The sequence below is a fragment of the Nicotiana sylvestris genome, chromosome 3, assembly GCF_000393655.2.
Source record: "Nicotiana sylvestris chromosome 3, ASM39365v2, whole genome shotgun sequence".
NCBI lineage: Eukaryota > Viridiplantae > Streptophyta > Magnoliopsida > Solanales > Solanaceae > Nicotiana > Nicotiana sylvestris.
The window spans coordinates 91919552-91942398 of record NC_091059.1 but is presented as its reverse complement, the minus strand read 5'-3'; the positions used below and the strand labels follow the sequence as shown (position 1 = coordinate 91942398).

Genomic DNA, 22847 nt, shown 5'->3' with positions numbered 1-22847 from the left:
GGTTAAGAGTCCACAATTTAAAGATGGTCCAGCACTTTCCTTTTCCAGTAGCATTTTAATTATTGGAGGAAACATTAGAATTATATTTCATTCAATTAAATAAAAAGGAGTTAAAACAGGAAAAAATAAGTTTAACGTTTATGCATTTGAGCTTTAGCGGTTCTATTTGACGTAAAACCATGGAGAAGATGTTGGACATGTTTTAGACATCAAGATCGCAGCAATAGTTAATTTGAAATAAAAACTACACAGATGATCATTAATAACAAGCTAGCCTAGACCCCCCCCCCCCTCCCCCCCAACCAAGTTACCCGAACTCTCAGTTTAAAACACTTCCACAATTCCATTGTCAAGGATTCATGTTACATCAGCAATGGTTTCTCATCAAGATTCGTCAGCTAACTTACATATGCATATATGTAGTAGTCACCCATGAAGGATAAATGTTCAGTTATTGCAGGATTAAATCTAAGACCATTTGTCTGCCCTTGAGAAGGCGGTACATATTTGCAACTACAGTACAAGGAATCAAAGTTCCTGTAATTCTTACTCGTGAGTGTGGCCACGGTTGCTAGTTGAAATGATCCACTGATGTGCCATGACATAGAAACCTGCCATAGTTTTGTTGTTGCTGCTGCCCCAACAACAATACCCCAGAAGCCTGGGTTATAATAGACCCCCATCAGTCCTTTCCTCAATGATGTAAACCACTAGTCAACTGCTTGCAAGCAAGCAAACAGTAGCCTGCTTAATAGAGCAGCAAATAATGGAAGTACGTACATTGATCATTCAAGAGAAGAAGCATCAAGGCAGTTGAATGTTACACACAACCTCAATACCCGTGTTCCTACAATATTGCAGACTGATCGTAAACAAGTCCGTGAAAAGCCCAGTTATTCATAAAACATTGAGTAATACGAAAGCGTAAAAAACTTCATCCTAATAAATACTACTACAGCTAATGTTTTAGCACATCAACATATCATCTACATAAACACAGCAGACCCAAATACAAACACATTAATCTTGGTTTCCTGAGCTTCTGTTAACTGCATGAACAATTTACAAGCAACTTCGGGTGACTTTAGCCCTTGGTCAGCAGCAGTAGCCTGCCCTAATAGATGTAACTGCTGCAGATAACTATTTTCCTGTGAAAAGTACATGAAGGTTAGCAATGGTACACCTTTCTAGAAAATAAGCAAGTAAAACTCAAGTGTATAGCAACGTCCACATCATTCAACAATACAAACACATCCGACTTCCAATCATTAGGTAAAGATCAAAAGTAAAGAGAGAGATTTTCTTACCACAAAAAAGGTGAACATATAAAAGCAAATAGAGAAATAGTTCAGTGTGTCATTTTCGTGTCAGAAAGAAAGGGAAGGAGATAGAATCCTATGCTACAAAAGTATTGCAAAGGTAATTGCACTACTGTTTCCAAGTCAAAATTCATACATCCTGTTCCTCAGGTGGCACAATACCATGTACAAGAAGAACATAGAACCTCATACTCTTACCCTGGCAATACGCACAATACACACCATATGACAATTTTGTATACGGAATTTTGGCAATTAGTCATGATTATTTTCAATATAAAACATACATAGGGATGGATAACTATATTTTCAAGTAACCATAGCTTATCCCATATGTCTTCTTCCTTTCTCAGTCTTGTGCACTTACTGGAAGAAAGAGGTAAAACAATTAAAACAAACAACATCATCAAAAAGGATGACAACAACTTGACCCCCAACCCACCCACCCCCAACCAAACAAAAAGAAAGTGAAAACGTTGGAAAAAATGCAAAAGCTAGCAATTGCATTTGTAAACAAATAGATCCCTGTACTTTTCTTGTTATTAATGTGCCCTTACAATTGTCCTGCATTAATGATAGTATTTTTTTTTAATATTGTTCCTAAACCAGAGTAAGGTGTGGGCGAAGCTATAGCCAGAAATAAATTAGACCACTTTGTTCATATTACTCTAGCTCAGACAAGCCAATGCTCCACAAGGAAAATTTATGATTCCTTTTTGTGAAATATTTTTAACTGAACCGCACGCTCCAAATTTTGAAGATAAAGTGAGTGCCAGAACTTATAACATCAACTCAACCATTTAGGTCAAATGTAAACCTCTATTAGCTTTTAAAACAAATGAGAAACCCTGTGATTCTTGTATCTATGTTGCAGATGAAGCTAAGATAAGCAGCTAGACCAACCCATCAAAGATGGGAAGTTGAAGAAACCAAGAGATATGAAGGAAGGTGTTTATGTGGTAACACCATGAATTGCTTTTATTAACCAAGGCCACAAAATTGATAGGTCAAAAAGTTAAAAAGAATGAGGTAAACTCGACAAAGAAGAGATTTAGGCCAATTTTCAAAGAGAGATAATACTGAGGGTGCTGACTCAAAGAAAATATTGAGTGCCCAGGAGAAGTAATGACAAATCACTAAAAAGGTCATTATATTCTACCATAATTTTCAATTGAACGCGATTGAGTAGGATTTAGTAAGTTAACAAAGCGCCAACCTGTGTTGCTCGGACTCTTCGAAAATGTTGCTGAATGTGTGTCGGATCCTCCAAAAATCCGACACGGGTGCGGCATCATTTTGGAGAGTCCGTGCAACATAGGCGCCAACATGCTGGTCAAAGTGAAATTGACCGACCTAACCACATGTAGAGCTTCAAGATTTATGCGTCAAATATCAACTTTTGCTTCCTATTAAAGAAATACCAGTCCAAAATTGCTACTATTTTCTTACAACTATTTTTTTATTACTGTAGTATCCGGGCCAGCTTGTATTTTCTTACAACTATCAACATGTTTTATCGGTTCTAAACAGATTAGACTTATATGTACTCCCTTTGTTTCAGTAATTTATTTTTTTTAAATTTTTTTTGGGTCTCTCACACTAAAGGTATGTATAAGATACCAAAATTACCCTTTAAATATTGTGGTCTTAAACATGCCAAGTCATTCCTATAAACTTGCTAAATATAGAAAGAGACATTCTTATTGAAATAGACCAAAAATGAAAGTAAGACACATAAATTGAAAGGGAGGGAGTAATATAGAAGATTGCATAAATGTACTCCACATCGAGAAATGTAACTATATACATCGAAGGTGTGAATTTACATTTGTCTTCATGTTTTTCCTGAATCTCTTCTCCTTATTTCTCTTTTATCTCACACGGTATCAAAGTTATTGTGAAATTAATCCATGTATTTATCAGAGATGTCTAGGAGAGGAATTTTCAGTGCCTGTGCATTTTTTGGCTATTGTCGCATCTATTGGAGATTTTATTGCTTTCCGTGGGTGCTGTGCATAAATCAGTAAGTACCAATCAACTCAAAATTCTAATGTGAACTAAGTCCAAAAAGCCAAGCCACAATAGGAGTTCCCACGTGCCTCCATAATCCACCAGCAGTCATTTTTCAGCACCACGCCGTTTCATAGGCCTATATGGAAGTTGTTCACGATCTTTCGACATCGCTTCAGTACATTTGGATCGATTGGTCCTTCTCATCGGATCCATCTTGATCCAAAGAGATTCTGACCTCAAAAACTCCAACTATTGACAACTCCATCTACTCTGAAGAAGACTTTCTACTATTCTAGCCATTTTTCTAAAACTTCTAGGCTGCTAAAGGTCGATTAAATTTGTAACCCTTCCTTCAACAGAGCAACTTTTATATATTTGATTCATATACTTCGATGTATCTGAATGGTTGCATAGATCTGCGTCAAGAAAGGGATTACTCTACGAGAATTTGGACAATTAAGTCGTGAGTACATAGATGCAAATTGGACAATGTCACACAAGTGGTAAACAATCTACCTCTGGATATTGCCTTCTCGTCAGAGGCAATTCAGAAGAGTAAGAAACAAAATATAGAGATAGTTGCGTGATACAAAATTACAGTGCGGAAGTAGGAGCAAATAACTCTTGGCAAGGCAACAAGGAAATAAAAAACGGAAAAGGATCAAAAATATCCCTCTACTATTGAAAATTGTTTAAAATTACCCTCTGTTATGCTATTCGATCAAAAATAACCCTACCGTCTAACTATTAAACAAATATGCCCTTACTTTACCAAAAGTGCCACGTGGAGGGCTTCTAAGCCTTTTTAATCCCCAACCCAAAATAATTGAATCCGACCCATTACTCAACACCCAAAACCGGTAACCCGTAAAATTTAAGACCCCTTGAGTTAAAAATCAGAGACCCTCAACCCAAATAGTTCAGTTCTCTTTCATCAGTCAAGAAATTTTTTGTAGATTTTGAGGAGCGATTGTTGAAATAACAGCAGAAAGAGGAAAAAAGGAAACGTCTACACCGAGAAAAGAAGAAAGAGAAGAAGGTTTGTACTTGTGAAGCTTACTTTTGGATGTTAGATTTGGTAAACTTGGGACTGATTTGGTTGACTTTGGTACGGATACTATGAGGCAGACTTTGGTCATACACTTAACTTTATATACCTCCCCATTTCTCCCTGTCCAGCAGTGTTTTCTCTAACAAAGTTTCCTTTGATGGTTACTTTGGTATTTGTATTGATACCCAGAAAGAGAAGGCTGCAGAGGAGGAACCTTGAATAGACCTTGATGTTGCAACTATGATGGGATTCGGTGGTTTCAGAACTTCAAAAAAAAGTGATCGCTTTGGCCATCAATCTCTCGCGAGAATAGCTTGGTCTGGATTAATCTGCCAGAGGCCTTTATTTTAGCTTGAAATGGTCTAAATGTAAGAGAAACTCCATTTTAGGTAGTAGCCAGGCGATTGAGGTTTGTTAAACTAGCCTCCAGAATTTTCTCAATGAATGATTGAAACCAGTTGTTTGGAGAATATATGTGTTCTCTCTTGTTGTTCAATACTGATTGACGTGTCCCAAATTTTTCACCATCATTCTTATCCGTATTGCAAATGATTTTTACATGGTTAAACAATAATTTTAGTTTGGGTGAAAACCTAGGATGAAGAATATGTAAGAAGGTTTAGAAAATTCTCGACATGAACGTAAAACTGTGGTTCAATTTTTTGAAAAGAGAAATGAAATAGGGGCTTTAAATTTTATGGGTTACGGGTTTTGGGTGTTGAGTAATGGGTCGGATTCAATTAATTTGGGTTGGAGATTAAAAAGGCTTAGAAGCCCTCCACGTGGCTCTTCCATTAAAGCAAGGGCATATTTGTTTAATAGTTAGACGGCAAGGTTATTTTTGATCAAATAGTATAACAAAGGGTAATTTGAAATAATTTTAATAGTAGAGGGATATTTTTGACCCTTTTCCGAATAAAAAATGAAATGACTAGTGTGTCAAGTGAGACCTTGACTTTAAAGAAACTTAGATTACAATGGATTTTCATCGTTGATTACCCATGTATGTGAGTGCATTCAAGGACATACAGGAGAAAAACAAACTAATAGCACCGACCAATGCAACATTTCAGATACAGGAATCAAATTGAATCAAGAAAAAAGAGCCTAAAACCCTAAGCTTGCCTACTAATCAGCTCACATATCCTCTACCCGCATCTTTCAAACATATGAACTATACGATCTATGTAACTGCGGGTTGACTTTAATGTGCGAAGTTCCAGAAAATCAATTAACTCTACGGAAAGCCAGACTGCAGACGCATTGTTGGAAAGGAACATTCCCAAAGTTCATGACCCAGTCACAATCACAAATAGCAAGAAAGTTTGAAATAAGCATAGGTTACATAACACTTAGGTTATAAAAATTTCTTGGTTTAGCCCCTAAAGGCAAGAAAAAAGCATGAAGAAAGATGCTGGGAACTATAGGATCTTGTAACAGAACAGTGATGTAACTGCCTACAACCCATAGCTTGCATTAAAAAATGCAAACATGATGGGGTTATGCACTCATGAATAGCATCTTTCGTGGACAATTTTACTCAAAATGGGACCTGGAAAAACATAGTAACAGATTATCTGTGATCTCTTATGGATGATTCAATGCTCTAGCTTCAAGTATGATCCAACTGATCGTATAAAGAACAGGATATTCTGGATTGGTTCAATTTCACTACTTTTAAGGACATACAACAAGTTGGTTTCTGAATTACTCTAAAGATTCCCTTTAACTACACAATTCAAACAGATTACTGTACTAGTTCTTCAGCATTCGTTTCATCTCAGGACATTTACAGCTTTCAAACCGAGAAATAGATTCATTTGCTGAACTTTGTAATAACCTGTTTAACCCTAGATAGACATAAATTCCAACATTCTAAAGAACAGCTACATCAATAAAGATAAAGCCAGGAGAAATGCAAAAAAGTGCAGTAAATATCTGAAATTTCACCTGTCGAAGTAGGATGCCTGGCAGGACGTTTAGCTCTTTCAATCTGCAACTGAGTTTCCATGAACATATTCATCCGCTGAACCTCCAGGTCCTTGGTGAATTTCATCCTCTGCTTCTCCAACTCCACCATCTGCTGCTGCTTTGTGCTCTCAATTCTCTCATATATTTCCCCAAACCTCAATATTGCCCGCGCCAACTCCTTGTACGCTGTAGTTTCCTCCGCTAATCCTACATACTCCATTTTATTCTTCCTCCCTCCACTCCCAAACGGCAAATCATCGTGCGAGCTGTAATTTGAACCACTTGAATTCATCCTCGATGAACTGCCGGAATAATTCACGGCACCAAAGTTAGGGTTAGGGTTAGAGCTTGACTTAACGGTAAGTGTAATCGCGGCAGTCAATTTTCTATTACACGGCGAGGTAGAAACGTTATTGGTACCGATGAGATAATCGAGACAGTTATAAAACGGCCATTTAGACGGAGATGACTTGGTTTTCTCAAGCTTGTACTTCTTCTTCAAAGTATCGATCCGGTTCTTACACTGTACATCGGTGCGCTGAGGCTTAACGCCGTTTTGACGGGAGTTAACGGTGTCAGCGACTTCCTTCCAGTCCTTCTGCCGGAGATTGCCGCGATTAAGCCTGATGTAACGATCGCCCCAAGCTTCGATTAGGGTTTCAGTGGCACCTTCACTCCAGCAGTCTTCACGTCCACCGGCGTGAGGCCTAGTGGGGACAGCGGTTTGGCTCTCCATTGGAAACCGGTTCGGCTCCGGTTCGGGCGGATCGGTTCTTGAGAGAAAGAGGGGAAGATGCTAAGGTGCGCCGGAGGTGAAGGGGAGAAACATCGGGGGGGGAAGGGGGATAAGGAATGGGAAAGGAAAGTTGGCCGTACATCTGACCGGAAGAGGGGGGACGTCAGCAGCTGCCTATTGGATGATTGTACGGAGTGGGCTATGCCTACGCTTGTCTACGATTTCTCCCAATTTTACCCCGTCACTTCCCATTTCCTCACTGCGTTTTCCTTTTTTATTTTTTTACGTGCAGTGAACGGGGCAACAGGCTTTGCTCTCATAGCGTGTTTGTCTCTTAGGTTAAAAGCTTTTTTTTTTCAAAGTTAAATGTTTGCCCAAACTTTTAAAATATATATATATATATATATATTTGAGTAGAAGTATAATCAATTTTGGAAGAGCAGAAAAATATATCTTCTCTCCAAAAGCACTTTCAAAAAAGCACTTTTAAAAAAATACACTTAAAAATATTTTTTAAAAGCTTGATCAAACACTAATTGCTACTCAAAAATATTTTTCAAATTAATTAATCAAACACAAGTTATTTTTCTCAAAAGTACTTAAGCGCTTTTGAAAAGAAAAATATTTTTCAAAATAAGCTAAATTAGATGCTTGACCAAACAACCTATTAATTAGTCCATCTGATCTTGATTTGGTTTGTGACCTCATATAATATGAACTTTTCAACAGTAAGCATTTCTTATTTAAATTCCTAAAATATTAGAATTATATTTTAAAGGAAAAGTTTCATTTATATACTATCTGATGGTGGGATATAATTATGTATTTTAGTCGTTTATCACACTTTAATTTATTGCACTTTTATTGTGTTTGAGATGTAATCGCTAGTGTATTGCACTTATTTTGTGTTTTATGCCTTATAGGAGTGATTCTGAGTTATGTAGATATTGTGGAACTTATTCGAGCTATTTGGAGCTTTGAAGTATGAGTAAAAGCCCAGGGGATTAAGCCAGGATCGTGTTCGGGGGTCGAGGATCAATTATGAACGTCAAAATTCAAGGAAGAAGCAACTGCTAAAGAAATGTATTGGGCGACGCACAGTGCGACGCATGAAAACCAATAAGTTTGCAAGTTTTCCTATTTCAACTAGGAAAGGGAGATTTCGTCTTGGCCCAACCCTACTTGGTAGAAATACATGTAAAAATATTATTTTGAGGACTTTTGGACATGCTTTAGACCTAAGGAGGACACACCACGCTTGGAGGAGGCTTCTAACTAGTTTTTCTTATCTTATCTTATCTTCTCTTAATTTCATAATTTATTAGTTCTAGAGTTGTGGTGTGCTACATGAACGTTGTAGTTTGAAGCTTGAATTGTTCTTATTATTTTATCATATTGGTTTATTTATTCAATCTTGCGCTTAATTATTTGATTACTTGATCACCAATTGAAAACCATCTATGAATCTAGGATTGAACTGGGGAGAGGGAATTCTAGATTGCATATAAGATTGAGTAGAGCAAGATCTTGAACTCGAGTATCGAGAACAGATTTGCGGTTAGGATAGGAATATCGCATTGCTTGGTTATTATACGGGAATTATAAATGTGTTCTTGTTAATCCTAATTCCATAGGAATATAGGCGTTAGGCTAGTTTGAATAGGCGAGTAGTACTTCGGGAGAAGGCTACGAGTAATATTAACCCTGTCGACCACTAAACCAGATAAATTAATTAGATAATTTAAGTAGAAGACTCAACGGGATTGTTAGCTAACACATAGCTCTAGAATATTGTCTCTCATTGAGTTCGACTCTAAAATTTCGCCAATTTGTTTCTTTAATTTCTTAGTTTACTATTCTAGATTAGTTTTAGTTAAATATTCATACTTTAGGATTCGCTTGAATAAATTAATTGTTTGGTTTAATTTAGTTGATAGTTAATCACAAGTCCATGTGGGTATGATATTTGGACTTACAATTCTATATTACTTGTCGACCACGTATACTTGCGTATGCGTTTGTGAGCAACATGTTTTTGGTGTCGTTGCCGGGAACTTGAATATCGACTACTTTCTAGTTTTTGCTTTCATTATTTATTTCGTCAAGCCTAACGTTACTTGATTGTTGCTCTGATCTCAGGAACTTTGATTGAATGCGCTGGGTCAGAAGCCAGGACAGACTTTAAGGCTTTGACCTTGAACCTAAAAGAACATTTTATAGGAGGTTGAGGGAAACAATGGACACAAATAATCTTCAGGCACTTGTTCAATTTCTTGTGAACATATCAGAGGAGCAACATATGGCTGTTCAGGAGGTGGAGATGCCCAGTATTGCTAATGTCACCTCCAGTATTATGAAGCCCAAAATCACTGGGCACTTTGAGCTGAAATAGAGCATGATCCAGCTACTACATGCGAATGGGAAATTTATGGGATCCACAACAGCACATCCTGAACTTCTTGGAGGCTAGTGATAGCTATATTACCAACGGAGTCACTCCAGACTATGTGAGGCTCACACTTTTCCCGTTCTCTCTATTGGGTGAAGCAAAGCAATGGCTGAAGGCAGAACCAGCTAATTCTATTACATCATGGAATGATCTGGTAAGGAAATATTTGGCAAGGTTCTTCCCTTCAGGCAAAACTGCAAATATCAGAAGTGCAATAATCGCCTTCAAATAGAAAGCGAAGGAGTCTTTATACTCAGCTTGGGAGGGGTTCAAGGGGCTGCTCAGAGACTGTCCTCATCACAATCAGACAAACGAAGTGTTAGCTCACACTTTCATAGAAGGACTACATCCTGAGATAAAGATTATGGTAGATGTTGCAGCTGGAGGTCAAGTACCTTAGAAAAGCTTTGATGAGATATATGCGTTATAAACCAAATTCTCCAAAAGCAATCCTGATTGGCAATGAGAAATGGGCAGACACACAGTGCAAACATCTGCAGGGGTTCTCGAGTTAGATGTCATCTCGGCATTATCTGCGCAAATTTCCATATTGACCAACCAAGTTAATCAGATGACCTTGGTTAACAAGCAACAAGCCCAGCCAATGCAACAGGTTCAATTATTTTGTGAAGTAGGTGGAGAGGGTCATACAAGTGACTTATGCCTAGTTAATCCAGAGTCTGTCTGTTTTATGGGTAATGCAAATAGGGGCCTGACAAACCAGTATGGAAACACTTACAATCCTAACTGAAAGAACCACCCAAACTTTTCTTGGGGTGGAAACCAAGGTGCTCAGAATCAATACAAGCCACAAGCACCTCAACAACAATATAGACCACCTCAGGCTAAACAACATGCAAACTCGATGAGTCACCTTGAGGAAATGATGAATAAAGTAATGGTTGATCAACAGGCCCAAGCCGCAGCAATGAGAAATTTGGAGCGACAAATAGGACAACTTGCCAGTGCCCAAAATACTCGACTAATTGGATCTCTTCCCAGCGATATTGAGGCTAATCCTAAGGCATCTATTAATGCTATGTCATTGAGGAATGGGAGACAGTTAGATGAAGTCCAGTCGAAAAAGAGAAAATAAGTGACCTTTAATGAGAAGCTAGCTACTATAAAGTCAGAATCAGAAAAATCAAAGGAGTTAGAGAAGCCAGCTGAAGAGGCGGTGGCTAAGAAACCCCCACCATTGGTTGTGAGGCCACCACCTCCATTCCCTCAAAGATTGCAGAAAGTGAAGGATAATGTCGCGTATAAAAAGTTCTTGATATTTTGAAGCAAGTGCAAATCAATATTCCACTGGTAGACATCCTGCAAGAAGTGCCCAAATATGCAAAATACATCAAGGACATAATGGCAAATAAAAGGAGGTTGACTGAATTTGAGACTGTGGCGCTCACTGAGGAATGTAGCTCTAGAATCTAAAGCAAGCTACCTCAGAAATTGAAGGATCCGGGTAGTTTCACTATCCAAATCTCGATTGGTAAGCATGCAATTGGGCAAGCTTTGTGTGATGTTGGAGCGAACATCAATTTGATGCCACTATCTGTATTCAGACAGTTGGGTTTGGGTGAGCCACACCCAACATCAGTAATCTTACAGTTGGTTGATCGCTCCCCTTGCTCATCTTGAAGGAGTTATTGAAGATGTATTAGTTCAAGTGGGTTCTTTCATATTCCCTGCTGATTTTATTATCTTGGACTACGAGCCTGATCAAGAATTCCCATTTATTTTGGGGCATCCATTCTTAGCCACGGGCCAAGCTATTATTGATATATGCGAAGGAAAGATGACGATGAGAGTCGGTGATCAAGTGGAGGTATTCAATGTATATAAATCACTTAGATTGCTAGCCCACTATGAAGAGTTATCCATTCTGTGGTGGAAAGTGATGCTACGTCATTGGTGCCTTATATGAGCCCCATAGATCCTCTTGAACAAGCTTTGATTAGGGATGAAGAATACATTGAAGATGAAATGATGGGAGAAATTGAGCAAGTACTTGACATGTCTTGTAGTTATGTCCATGGGTTTGGGAGATTTGAAGAGTTGGACACGCCTGTTGATAACCGGGAATTTTGATACATTTTATACTCCTTCTTGCTTATGTTTTGATTAGAAATTTGTACAAAATAGTCCCAAAATGCTCACAAGTTGTGCTTGATTGCAGGTTTGATCAACAAAGTGACAAGATGTCAAAGATCAGCTCAAAAAGGAGTAAAACTTGCACAAGTACCAAGACAAGACAAAGCTCGGGTAAAATAGGCCCAATGCGGCCGCACACCATTCTGTGCGGTCCGCACAAGTGAGGTTCAGAAAGTTTGATTTCTAGGCCAACAGGCAATACGGCCGCATGAGATTTAATGCAGTCTGCATTAGAGTCACTGCGGCCGCACTCGATTTAGTACGGTCCGTAGAACCAAGGATCAGAGAAGTGCCAGTTTAGAGATTAAATCCAATGCGGTCCGCGCTCCATTTCATGCGGACCGCACTAGAAGCCACCACGGCCGCACTCTATTCTGTGCGGTCCGCATTGCCCGAGTTCAGAGAGTTGAATTTTCAAGTTCAAAGCCCTAGTGCGGCCGCGCGTGATTTTGTGTGGTCCGCACTAGCCCCGCAGGGGTATTTTTGTCCAAATTTTTAGCTTAGTATAAATAGCTTCTTTTCCATTTTTAGGTCATCAGATAGATTTTGTACTGAGCTGTGCTCGTGACTTCGATAGTTTTGGCTATTTTGAGCAATTTTAGCTTCATTTCAACATTGAATCTTCTAGTTTATCTTAGCAATTAATTAATATGAGTTTTTCTTTATCTATTTCTATGTTTGCTTCTTCAATTATGAGTAGCTAGACCTATAAGCTAGGGTTGTGGCTCAACCCTAGTGTGGGTAATTGATGGGTCTTATGTTATAGGGCTAGATTGACTATGAGTGTTTGATATTTGGGCCTATTTCATGTTTAATTGCTGAATTGATGGTTGCAAACACTAGTTTGTGCTTAGTTGACTTTGGCTCTTCTTGAGAAAGAGAGCCTAAGTCTCTAAAATTGGTCCAACAAGGAATTAGGGCGTACTCAAGAGATTTATAGCCCCAATTAAAGGGTTAAACCTAGAGATAGTAATACCCGACTTGAACCTTGATTGCGTGTGCAAATTTGCATACCCAATTGGTCTTGAGAAAGTCAATTCGAACAAAATCGCTCGAACCACCGAGAGGTGTAGAGTGGGTAAAATCGTGCAACGGTTATATCATACTCCCCAAATGTGTCAATCATGCCTTAGACACAAGTACCCCTCAATTGACCACCTAGGCAAAAGTCACTACCCTAGTGCCTTTTAACCATTTGAACAACTCGCAATAGTTTACTCTTAGCTTATTCTAGTTTAATTTGGCATTGTAGTTTGATAAAATTAGAATTAAAACAAAAACCCAAAAATGTTTAGAAGTGTAATTTGGAACATATACACAACTCTCAATTAGATAGAAACTAAACTCCAACTTCTAGCTCCTTGTGAAAATCGATCCCGACCTTAATCGGGTAAAAACTGCTTCGACCCTCTCTCGCTACTCAATAGTAGTACAGGGTTGGCCTCGATCAACTTTTTGGCGCCGTTGCCGGGAAGCTAACGATTTTTGCTATCTATCTAACTAGTTTTGTGTATTGTTCTTCTTTCCTTCTTTGTTACTAATTTGTGTGTGTCACAACTTCAGGTACCAAATGGCAGCAAACAACGCCAATGACCCTCTTGGAAATATGATTGCGGGGGAGGAGGTAGATGACGTCGGAGATGATGAGGTGCCTATGGTACCTCAAGGACAACGCAGAGGCCACCAGGCCAATGCTAATGCAAATGACAATATTCCAGACCCTCATCTGCCACCTCCAATAATGGCTCCTAGAGTGCTTACGAACCAAGGCTATGCAAGTGCTATTGTCCCACCCCGAATCTGGGCGGGCAATTTTCAAATAACCAATGTGATGTTGACCTTACTAGAGCAACGTAGGTATTTCACTGGCGCTGCAAATCAAAATGCTTACGAACATCTCAAGGGGTTCGTGGATACATGTTGGGGCAGTAAGCAAACTAACGTGTCCGAGGATGCTCTCCGGTTGAGACTCTTTCCATTTTCACTTAGAGGGAAAGCACTTGATTGGCTTGAGTGACTTCCCAATCATTCCATCACTACTTGGGATGAGTTGGCGGATAAGTTCATTGCAAAAGATTTTCTCACTGGAATATGGCTACATTGAGAGATGAGATCTTGGCGTTCAAGCAAGAGCCCACGAAACCTTTGCATGAGATTTGTGAGCATTATAGAACAATAGTGAAGGAATGCCCCAACAATGATATGACCGAGGCGATGATCCAACAGACTTTCTACCAGGGTATTAACACCACAAACCAATGCATAGTGAACCAACTTGCTGGGGGCAACTTCATGAAGCTGTCTTATGATGAGGTTTGTGACATTCTTGATGAGATGGCTGACACTTCTTTCACTTGGCAAAGTAGAGCCAATGTGCCCCAGGGTGACCCCATAGTTATTCATTTACACAAGGAATTATATGATCATGGGCAGGCTATAGCTGAGTTGACAACTACAATGAACTAACTAGCAAAGGCACAGTTGCAACAAGTTCAAAATCCTCGCCAAGTGAATGTCATGGAGGGTGTTAACATGCTTGTCAACAAAAGAAGAGAAAGAGGTCAACAGAACCAAGAGAATTCAGAGCAATTTAACAATAATTGTGGTAGATTTCAAAATGATGGTTATGATGAACAAAGTGAAGAGGTGCAATACGTGAATAATTATCAAGGCCAAAGAGGCAATTCTTCCAACCAACAACAATGGAGACCCCACGACAATTGGGGCAATCAACAACAAGGAAATGGTAATTGAGGTAACAACAACTGGGGAAATCAGAACAACAATCAAAACAACCAAGGAAATTGGAATGGTAATAACAACAATTGGGGTAGTAATAACAATCAAGGTGGATGGAACAATGGAAACCAAGGAAACCGGGGGCAAGGCTTTCAAAGGCCCCAAATGTACCAACAACCGAACAATCCACCCCCATTTCCATCTCTAGGTCCTAGTTCTTCTAGCAATGATATGGGTAGAATTAAAATGATGTTCGAATAGATGATGAAGAAGAAGGCGGATTCGGATGCTCAGTTGGCTTCCCACAATACCTCTATCAGAAACTTGGAGGTGCAGTTAGGCCAAATCTCACAGTCTTTAAATACTCGCTCTAAGGGTGCTCTACGAAGTGATACGGTAGTGAACCCGAAGGGTGGGAACAATCATGTTATGGTGGTAATAACAAGAAGTAGGAGAGGCGGTGATATGCATGCCTCAAAACAAAAGCAAATTGTGGATGATGATGTTGAGTTGCAAGAAGATGAAGTTCCTTTGGTGGTTGAAAATGTGATTGATGAAAATGTGAATGAAGAAGTGAGGATTGATATTAAAGATGTCGAGGTGGAAACTCAAAATGATGTGAACCCGTCTATGGAACACATAATAGACATGCCAGAGCTAGGTGTGCCTAAAGCTAAGGCTCCTTTGCCAAGGCCACCTCCTCCTTATCCTCAAAGGCTCGCGAAGTAGAAAAATAAAAATCAGTTTAAAAATTTCATTGACATGATGAAGAGCTTATCCATCAATGTGCCTTTGGTGGAGGCTCTTGAACAAATGTCGGGCCATGCTAAATTCATGAAGGACTTGGTAACAAAGAAGCGGTCTATGGATTGTGAAACTATAAAGATAACTCACCAAGTTAGTGTAATAGTGCATTCAATGGCTCCGAAGCTTGAAGATTCCGGTGCTTTCACCATTTCTTGCACCATTGGGAGTGCGGATTTTGCTAAAACTCTATATGATTTGGGGGCTAGTATCAATTTGATGCCCTATTCCATTTTCAAGACTTTGGGTATTGGGCAGTCGAGGCCGACTTCCATGAGATTATAAATGGCAGATAGAACGATGAAGAGACCATTGGGTATTATTGATGATGTGCTTGTCCGGGTGGACAAATTTATCTTGCCAGCTGTCTTTGTGATCTTGGATTGTGAGGTAGATTATGAAGTTCCTATCATTTTGGGGAGACCTTTCCTTGCTACGGGGAAGGCCTTAAGTGATGTGGAGGTAGGGGAACTCACCTTCCGGGTGGGTGACAAGAAAGTGGTCTTTCATGTGTGCAAATCAATAAAGCAACCCAATAGTACCGAGTTATACCCTTTTGTGGACCTCGTCACAATAGTGATAATTGATGTACCGGTGTAATGATCAATGTGGAGGACCCATTGGAGGCCGTATTATTGAATCTTGATGTCAATGAGGATGCAAGCCGAGTGGAGTGCGTGAATGCTTTACATGGAATGGGCTCTTACTCTTATGAGCCTAGGAAATTATCTTTGGACCTCGAGAATAGAAAGACTCCACCAACAAAACCTTCAATTGAGGAGCCTTTGGTGTTGGAGTTGAAACCACTACCTCCACACCTCAGGTATGAGTTCTTAGGCTCAAATTCTACTTTGCCAGTTATTCTTTCCTCTTGTCTTACTAACATGCAAGTTGATGTCACATTGGAGGTGCTTCAAAAGCAGAAAAAGGCAATGGATGGACTTTAGCTGATATTCGGGGGATAAGCCCCGCATTCTATATGTACAAGATTATTCTGGAAGATGATGCAAAGCCCTCCTTGGAGCATTAAAGGAGGTTGAGCGAGGCAATGCAAGAAATTGTGAAAAAGGAGGTGATCAAGTGGTTGGATGTCGGGGTTGTGTACCCCATCTCTGATAGCTGTGGACTTTACCGGTGCAATATGTACTGAAGAAGGGTGGCATGACCGTGGTTGCAAATTCACAAAATGAGTTGATTCCTACTAGAACCGTCACCAGTTGGAGGGTATGCATGGATTACCGCAAGTTGAATAAAGTGACTCGCAAGGATCACTTTTCGTTGCCTTTTCTTGATCAGATGTTAGACCAACTCGCTGGGCGTGCCTTCTACTATTTATTGGATGGGTATTCTGGGTACAACCAAATCTTGATTGCTCCGGAAGATCAGGAGAAGACCACATTCACTTGTCCATATAACACCTTTTCCTTTTCTAGGATGCCTTTTGGGTTGTGTAATGCGCCGACTAAATTTCAGCGGTGTATGATGGCCATTTTCACCGATATGGTGGAAGACATTTTGGAGGTATTCATGGATGAATTTAGTGTTGTGGGGGACTCATTTGATGAATGCTTGAAGAATCTTGATAGAGTTTTGGCTCGTTGTGAAGAAACTAATCTTGTTCTCAATTGGGAGAAATGCCACTTTATGGTGGAAGAGAGCATAGTTCTTGGGCATAAAATTTCAAAGCATGGTGTTGAGGTAGACAAAGCAAAAATTGATGTGATTTCAAGGCTCCCTCCCCCTATATCTGTCAAGTGAGTCTGAAGTTTTCTTGGACATGTGGGGTTCTACCGAGTATTTATCAAAGACTTTTCAAAGGTGGTGAATCCCTTGTGCAAGTTGTTGGAAAAAGATGCTAAGTTCGCGTTTGATGAAAAATGTATGCAAGCCTTTGAACTTCTCAAGCATAACTTGACCACCACTCCTATCATTACCGCATCTAAAATTGGAGCTTGCCTTTTGATCTCATATGTGATGCGAGCGATGTTGCGGTTGGGGCGGGTTTGGGTTCAAAGAGTGAACAAAATGTTTCATCCGGTGTACTATGTGAGAAAGACAATGAATGATGCTCAAGTGAACTACACGGTGACCGAGAAAGAACTTTTGGCTATTGTGTTCGCAATGGAAAAATTCCGACCGTATCTTATGGGTGCTAAGGTTATTATTCATATCGACCATGCCGCACTCCGGTACTTGATGACAAAGAAGGATTCCAAATCTAGACTGATGCGATGGGTCTTGTTACTTTAAGAGTTTGCTTTGGAGATTGTGGACTGGAAGGGTAGTGAGAACCAAGTTGTGGACCACTTGTCCCTCTTGGAGGAGGAGGGAAGGCCTCATGACGGCCTAGAGATCAATGATTCATTTCCCGACGAACAACTCCTTTCGGTGTCGATGAATGATATGCCATGGTTTGCCGATGTTACTAATTTCTTTGTGACTGGTATATCCCGTTTGAGCTCTCTTCTAACCAAAGGAAGAAGCTCAAGCAGGATAGTTTGGATTTCTATTGGGATGAGCCGCACTTGTTCAAGATTTGCACAGATGGTGCGATCTGAAGGTGTGTCCCGGAGGAAGAGCAATTGAGTATCTTGGAGGCTTGTCATTCCTCTCCCTATGGTGGCCATCATGGCGAGGCGAGGATGGCTTCCAAAGTTCTTAGTTGTGGGTTTTATTGGCCAACTTTGTACAAAGATGCAAGTGAACTTGTGAAGAGGTGTGATGAATGTCAAAGAGCGGGTGGAATTTCGAAGAAAGATGAGATGCCTCTCAATACCATTCTTGAGGTTGATATTTTTGATGTGTGGGGCATTGATTTTATGGGCCCGTTTGTTAGCTCGTATGGGAACACATACATTCTTGTGGTGATGGACTATGTTTCAAAGTGGGTTGAAGCCATGAATTTGCCCAACAATGAGGCCCGGAGTGTTGTTGCATTTCTCAAGAAGAGCATTTTTACAAGGTTTGGTACTCCTCGTGCAATCATAAGTGATGGGGGGTCTCATTTTTGCAATAGAGCTTTTGACACTTTGCTTGCAAAGTATGGTGTCAATCACAAAGTTTCTACTCCCTATCATTCTCAAGCAAGTGGTCAAGTTGAAGTCTCCAACAGGGAAATTAAAAGCATATTGTCAAAGACGGTCAATGCAAATAGGACCGACTGGTCAAAGAAGTTGGATGATGCTCTATAGGCTTATAGGATTGCTTACAAGACTCTGATTGGTATGTCTCCGTATTGGTTGGTGTTTGGGAAAGCTTGCCATCTACCGGTCGATTTAAAGCACAAGTCCATGTGGGCTTTGAGGAAGCTAAATCTTGAATGGGATGTTGCAGCCAATCTTTGTGTGGAGCAGCTCAATGAACTTAATGAATTCAGATTCTATGCCTACTCCAGTTCGTCCTTGTACAAGGACAAAATGAAGTACCTTCATGATAAATATGCTCGTAGCAAGTTGTTCAAAGTATGTGATTTGGTTCTCTCGTTCAACTCTCGGTTACGTCTGTTTCCGGGAAAGCTTAAGTCTAAATGAATTGGACCTTTTGAAGTGGTGTGTGTGACCCCATTTGGTGCACTTGATTTAAAGAACAAAAATAGGGAAGTTTTTAGAGTGAATGGGCATAGGGTCAAGCACTACTTGGGAAAAATTGTTGACAGCCACGTGGTGGCACTTCTTCATCTAAAATAATTTGATAGTAACCTGCGTCGTGCCGTGATGTTTAATTAGGTGCTTCTTGGGAGGCAACCCATGTGTTTTTCTTCTTGTTTTTATTTGATTTTTATTGTAGTATAGGATTTATTTTTGGACTAACTGGTTGTGAGATACTACAGGATTGTGTTGATGCAGTGCAGGACATAATGGAAAAAGTGTTCAGGTCTCTGAAGTTTTCAATGCGGACGCACTACATTTAGTGCGGACCGCACTGATGAAGGATGAAAAGTCCAGCTATCTGAAGTTTGCCACTGCGGCCGCATTACATTTTGTGCGGTCCGCGGTGGACCACTGCGTCCACACGACATTTTGTGCGGACTGCAGTAGGTTGCCTTCTCAAACTTGAAAAATGCTATGTGGTGCGAACCGTAGGCCATTTTGTGCGGTCCGCATTGGGTTGGTAAGTTAGGCCCCAGGTCCTTTTCTATAAATAGGGCCTGAGGTCCTCCTTTTACACTTTTTGACTCTTTGCTCTCAGAACTCATAAAAGCACTGCTCATCTTTCCTTTTGCTCGTAATTCACTCCTTGGACTCATTTACCTTCAGTTCATCTCACATTTGGTACCATTAACTTCTTTTTAATTGTTTCATTTTGTTAATTTCTTTTAATTTTTATTTTTCTTGCTTCCCTTTTGTTCTGCCCGTACTTCTTTGATTTGGTAAAATTAGGTTAGTTAATTTCTTGATTAAAGTAGGATTAGGTAGTTAGAAACACTGGGCAAACACATAGGAACCTTTCTTAGGTGTAAAATTGAACTTAAAATCAAAATACATTGAACCCTAAGTTAGTGTTGCTTCTGGGCACTCAGTGCGGACTGTGGTCGATTCTGTGCGGTCCGCGGTGCTTTAGTGCGGTCCGCAATGGCATTTTGTGCGGACCGCATTGATGAGTGTCTGTATTCTAATCTTCAGGGACTGCAGTCACACTACATTTTGTGCGGTCCGCATTGGTCCTTGTGCGACCACACTACATTTTGTGCTGTCCGCATTGCCTGGATACAGAGAGTGGGTAGTCTGAACCCCACCTCTATGCGGACCGCATTACCATTTTGTGCAGTCCGCATTGGCCTCTGTGCAACCGCACTCCATTTGTGCGGTCCGCACTGTGTGATTTCTGCAACTATCTGCAACCTTTTCTGCAACTTTGATCTTACTTACTTGTACTGATACTAACAAACCTAATGGATGTTGTTTGCAGACAATGGTGAAACAAAGAGGTAAGGGCTCTAAACAACCAGGCAGAGGAGAATCCTCCCGGGGAGGGAAACAGAAAATGATAAGACTAACTCCTCAAGCCTGGCAAAACATTAAAAACATGAGGAAGATGATTAAAGTTGCTGATAGGGCTATTGACATGTTTGGGAGTGAGTACGAGCCCTCCCGGGAGATATCTTCAGACTTTGTGCCAAAATATATCCCTAACTGGCCGGAGAGGAACAGGCTAAGAGACACTCCCCCACCTTCCCCTACTGCCCAAACGTCAGTAAATGTATCTTCTGAGGGCTCAGCTGAAGGCAGTGGGGATGAATACTCCACCTCTCCCATAGCTTCATTATCCGGAAAGGGTGCAGTAGGAGAAGAAGAGGTAGTAGGAGAAGGGGGTGAGCCCCAGGTTGGCGGGGTAGAACAAACTAGAAACCCGGAGGTGTGGCAAGACCGGTTTGTAAGCGAGGTAGCTTATCACAAATTTAAGGAATGGTTGCCGGTGAGGAAGTTGATCCCGGAGAGGAGCTTTGTTGATACAGACTTATTACCTCACAACCCTAATGTGAGAAGGCAGTTTAGAGAGAGAGTGGGCTGGGAGTATTTCTTAAACAACTGTGAGGATGCAAACAAGCACTTGGTCAAGGAATTCTATACCAATGTTTCCCACATCAAAAAGGGCACAAAAGTGACCAAGGTGCGAAATCCGAAGGTGCTTTTTGACGGGAAAACAATAAATGATTACCTTGGCTTTGATGAGGAGGATGAAGAACTGTATATGGTATAGATGGAATTGGGCGAGGAGGTCCGTTCCTGGTTGGCACAGTATCTGGAAATCCCAGGTACCACACCCCGATTGGCTAAATGCGGGAGTGAAAATTTTGAGAAGAAATCTGAATTTCGAAGCCAAGGGGTAGGAAACATTTGTGTGCAGCAGATTGGACCCCACCACTCATGATAACTCCCTCCCTCTTCATCGAGCAGTTTTGGTGGCATCGATCATGTCGGGGTACTCGACTAATGTCGGAAAGGTATTGTCTCGGGTAATTATATAGGTAGTTAGTGAGGGTGACAGAAACTAGCCCTTCCCCAGCTTCATGACCATGTACTTCAGGGACCTCAAAGTTGAAAAAAGGCCGTTTGATATCAAAGGGAAAGCAAAGGCCCTATTTTTATGGTACAATATGCAAGGTGATGACAACCCAAGGAGCAAGAACTTCAAGGGAACAACTACTTCTCCAACTGGCCAGTCTGAAGAGCCAGTTGTGGTAGTGGCTCCTACTCAGCCTGCTTCCACCTCTGCAAACATTCCTCCTGGTCCATCCACTTCAGCAGATCCCGAGATACCCTCTTCCCGAGCCTACCCAATGACTGCACACCGACTGAGCCAAGCTCTTCTCAGCATCAACAACTAGATGCGGACAGCTTCATCCAAGTTGTCTATCCTCACTACTATAGTGGAAGTTCAGTCAGCACCTCTGCCTCCGCCTCCGCAGGTCTCGTAGTCTATCGAGGATTCCCTCAAAGATATTCTGGCAAACCAGAAGAAAATACTTGACACCCAGAAAGTGCTCACGGATGCTATTGATTCACACAACAAGGCTCTTAAGGAGCTTGTTGAGGAGCACAAGAAGTTGAGGAAGACGCGGGCTTCCAAGGAGTCCGTAAAGGAGCTGAGGGCTAAGATTGACAGGATGAAGGTAGATCGTCTGCCTTTAAACTTATTGCTACAAGACCCGGTACCAGCAACTCATCCTCAGCCTGAGCAGTCCTAGAGGCCTCCCAAGAAGAAGAGGATGATTCCCCGAGCAGACGATGCAATCATCCAGTTAGCAGACCCACCGGAGACCTCCTGTAGTCAGCCACAAGATGCACCTTAGGATCCTGTCCAAGTCCAGGCCCGGGTCCTAGCAGCAGAGCAGCAGGCCATAGGGAACCGGTTTGAGGTTTCCGAGCATATTGAGGACCTAGGGACCACTCAGGAGCCAATGTAGACAGACGGGCCATAGGGAGTCTCTATATCCTTTTCCCCTTTTCTTTTTGGTGCTTATTTGGTTTAGTTGGCATTGGGGACAATGGCAGCTTTCATTTGAGGGGGTAGGCCCTACTTTTATAGATTTGGATTATTGTATATATTTGACAGTTTTTATGCTTTCTTTATTTTTCATCTGTGGTTTGTATATAATTTTAACATTTCATTACATTTCTTGTACTTTTATTTTACTTTAAGTCTGTATATAAAGGTATGTTACATTGTACATATTCATCCCATCTATTGTATATTCGATTAAATCCCCTCTTGTAAATATTCATTTTACTTTTCGCATTTTTCCTTTCCGTAGCTCCTTATTTGTGTTCATAGCTTCTTGTTTTGAACGTTTGCATTAAGCCTTTGGTTTTCTTAATGCCAAGGTTCTTTCCAAAGATGGAGTTTGCGTGAACCAGGTGGCTCTTCCCAATAATGGATGACATGACAACCTTCTTAAGGGTTTGAGTCCGTCTTTCTTTTCGCTTTTAGTAGTTAGTGGTTAAGGGTTCCTCAAGCACAACTTCACTTGGTCCTAGCACATTTGTCTTTGATCTCATGATCAAAAACAAATTGTTGTGTTTAGGACGGTGAATATCATGGCCTTGAGACTCTTGTATTGACCGATAATCATCAAGTGGTTTTTCGGGACCATTGTGCGCTCAAATCTTA

General features: G+C 40.7%; 1 protein-coding gene across 1 annotated transcript; it reads right to left on the bottom strand.

Annotated features, from left to right (window-relative positions):
- Positions 1–764: 764 nt before the first annotated feature.
- Positions 765–7397, bottom strand: LOC104234753 (trihelix transcription factor ENAP2-like). Its single transcript, XM_009788377.2, has 2 exons — positions 6334–7397; positions 765–1148 (listed from the first exon to the last, which is right to left on the bottom strand). Exons 1-2 carry the CDS (start codon positions 7088–7090, stop codon positions 1141–1143), a joined length of 765 nt encoding a protein of 254 aa, XP_009786679.1. The 5' UTR covers positions 7091–7397; the 3' UTR covers positions 765–1140.
- Between the last annotated feature and the right edge of the window lie 15450 nt (positions 7398–22847).

Coding starts and splice junctions, on each gene's coding strand:
- LOC104234753 (XM_009788377.2), bottom strand. CDS start 7,090: ATGGAGAGCCAAACCGCTGTCCCCACTAGGCCTCACGCCGGTGGACGT.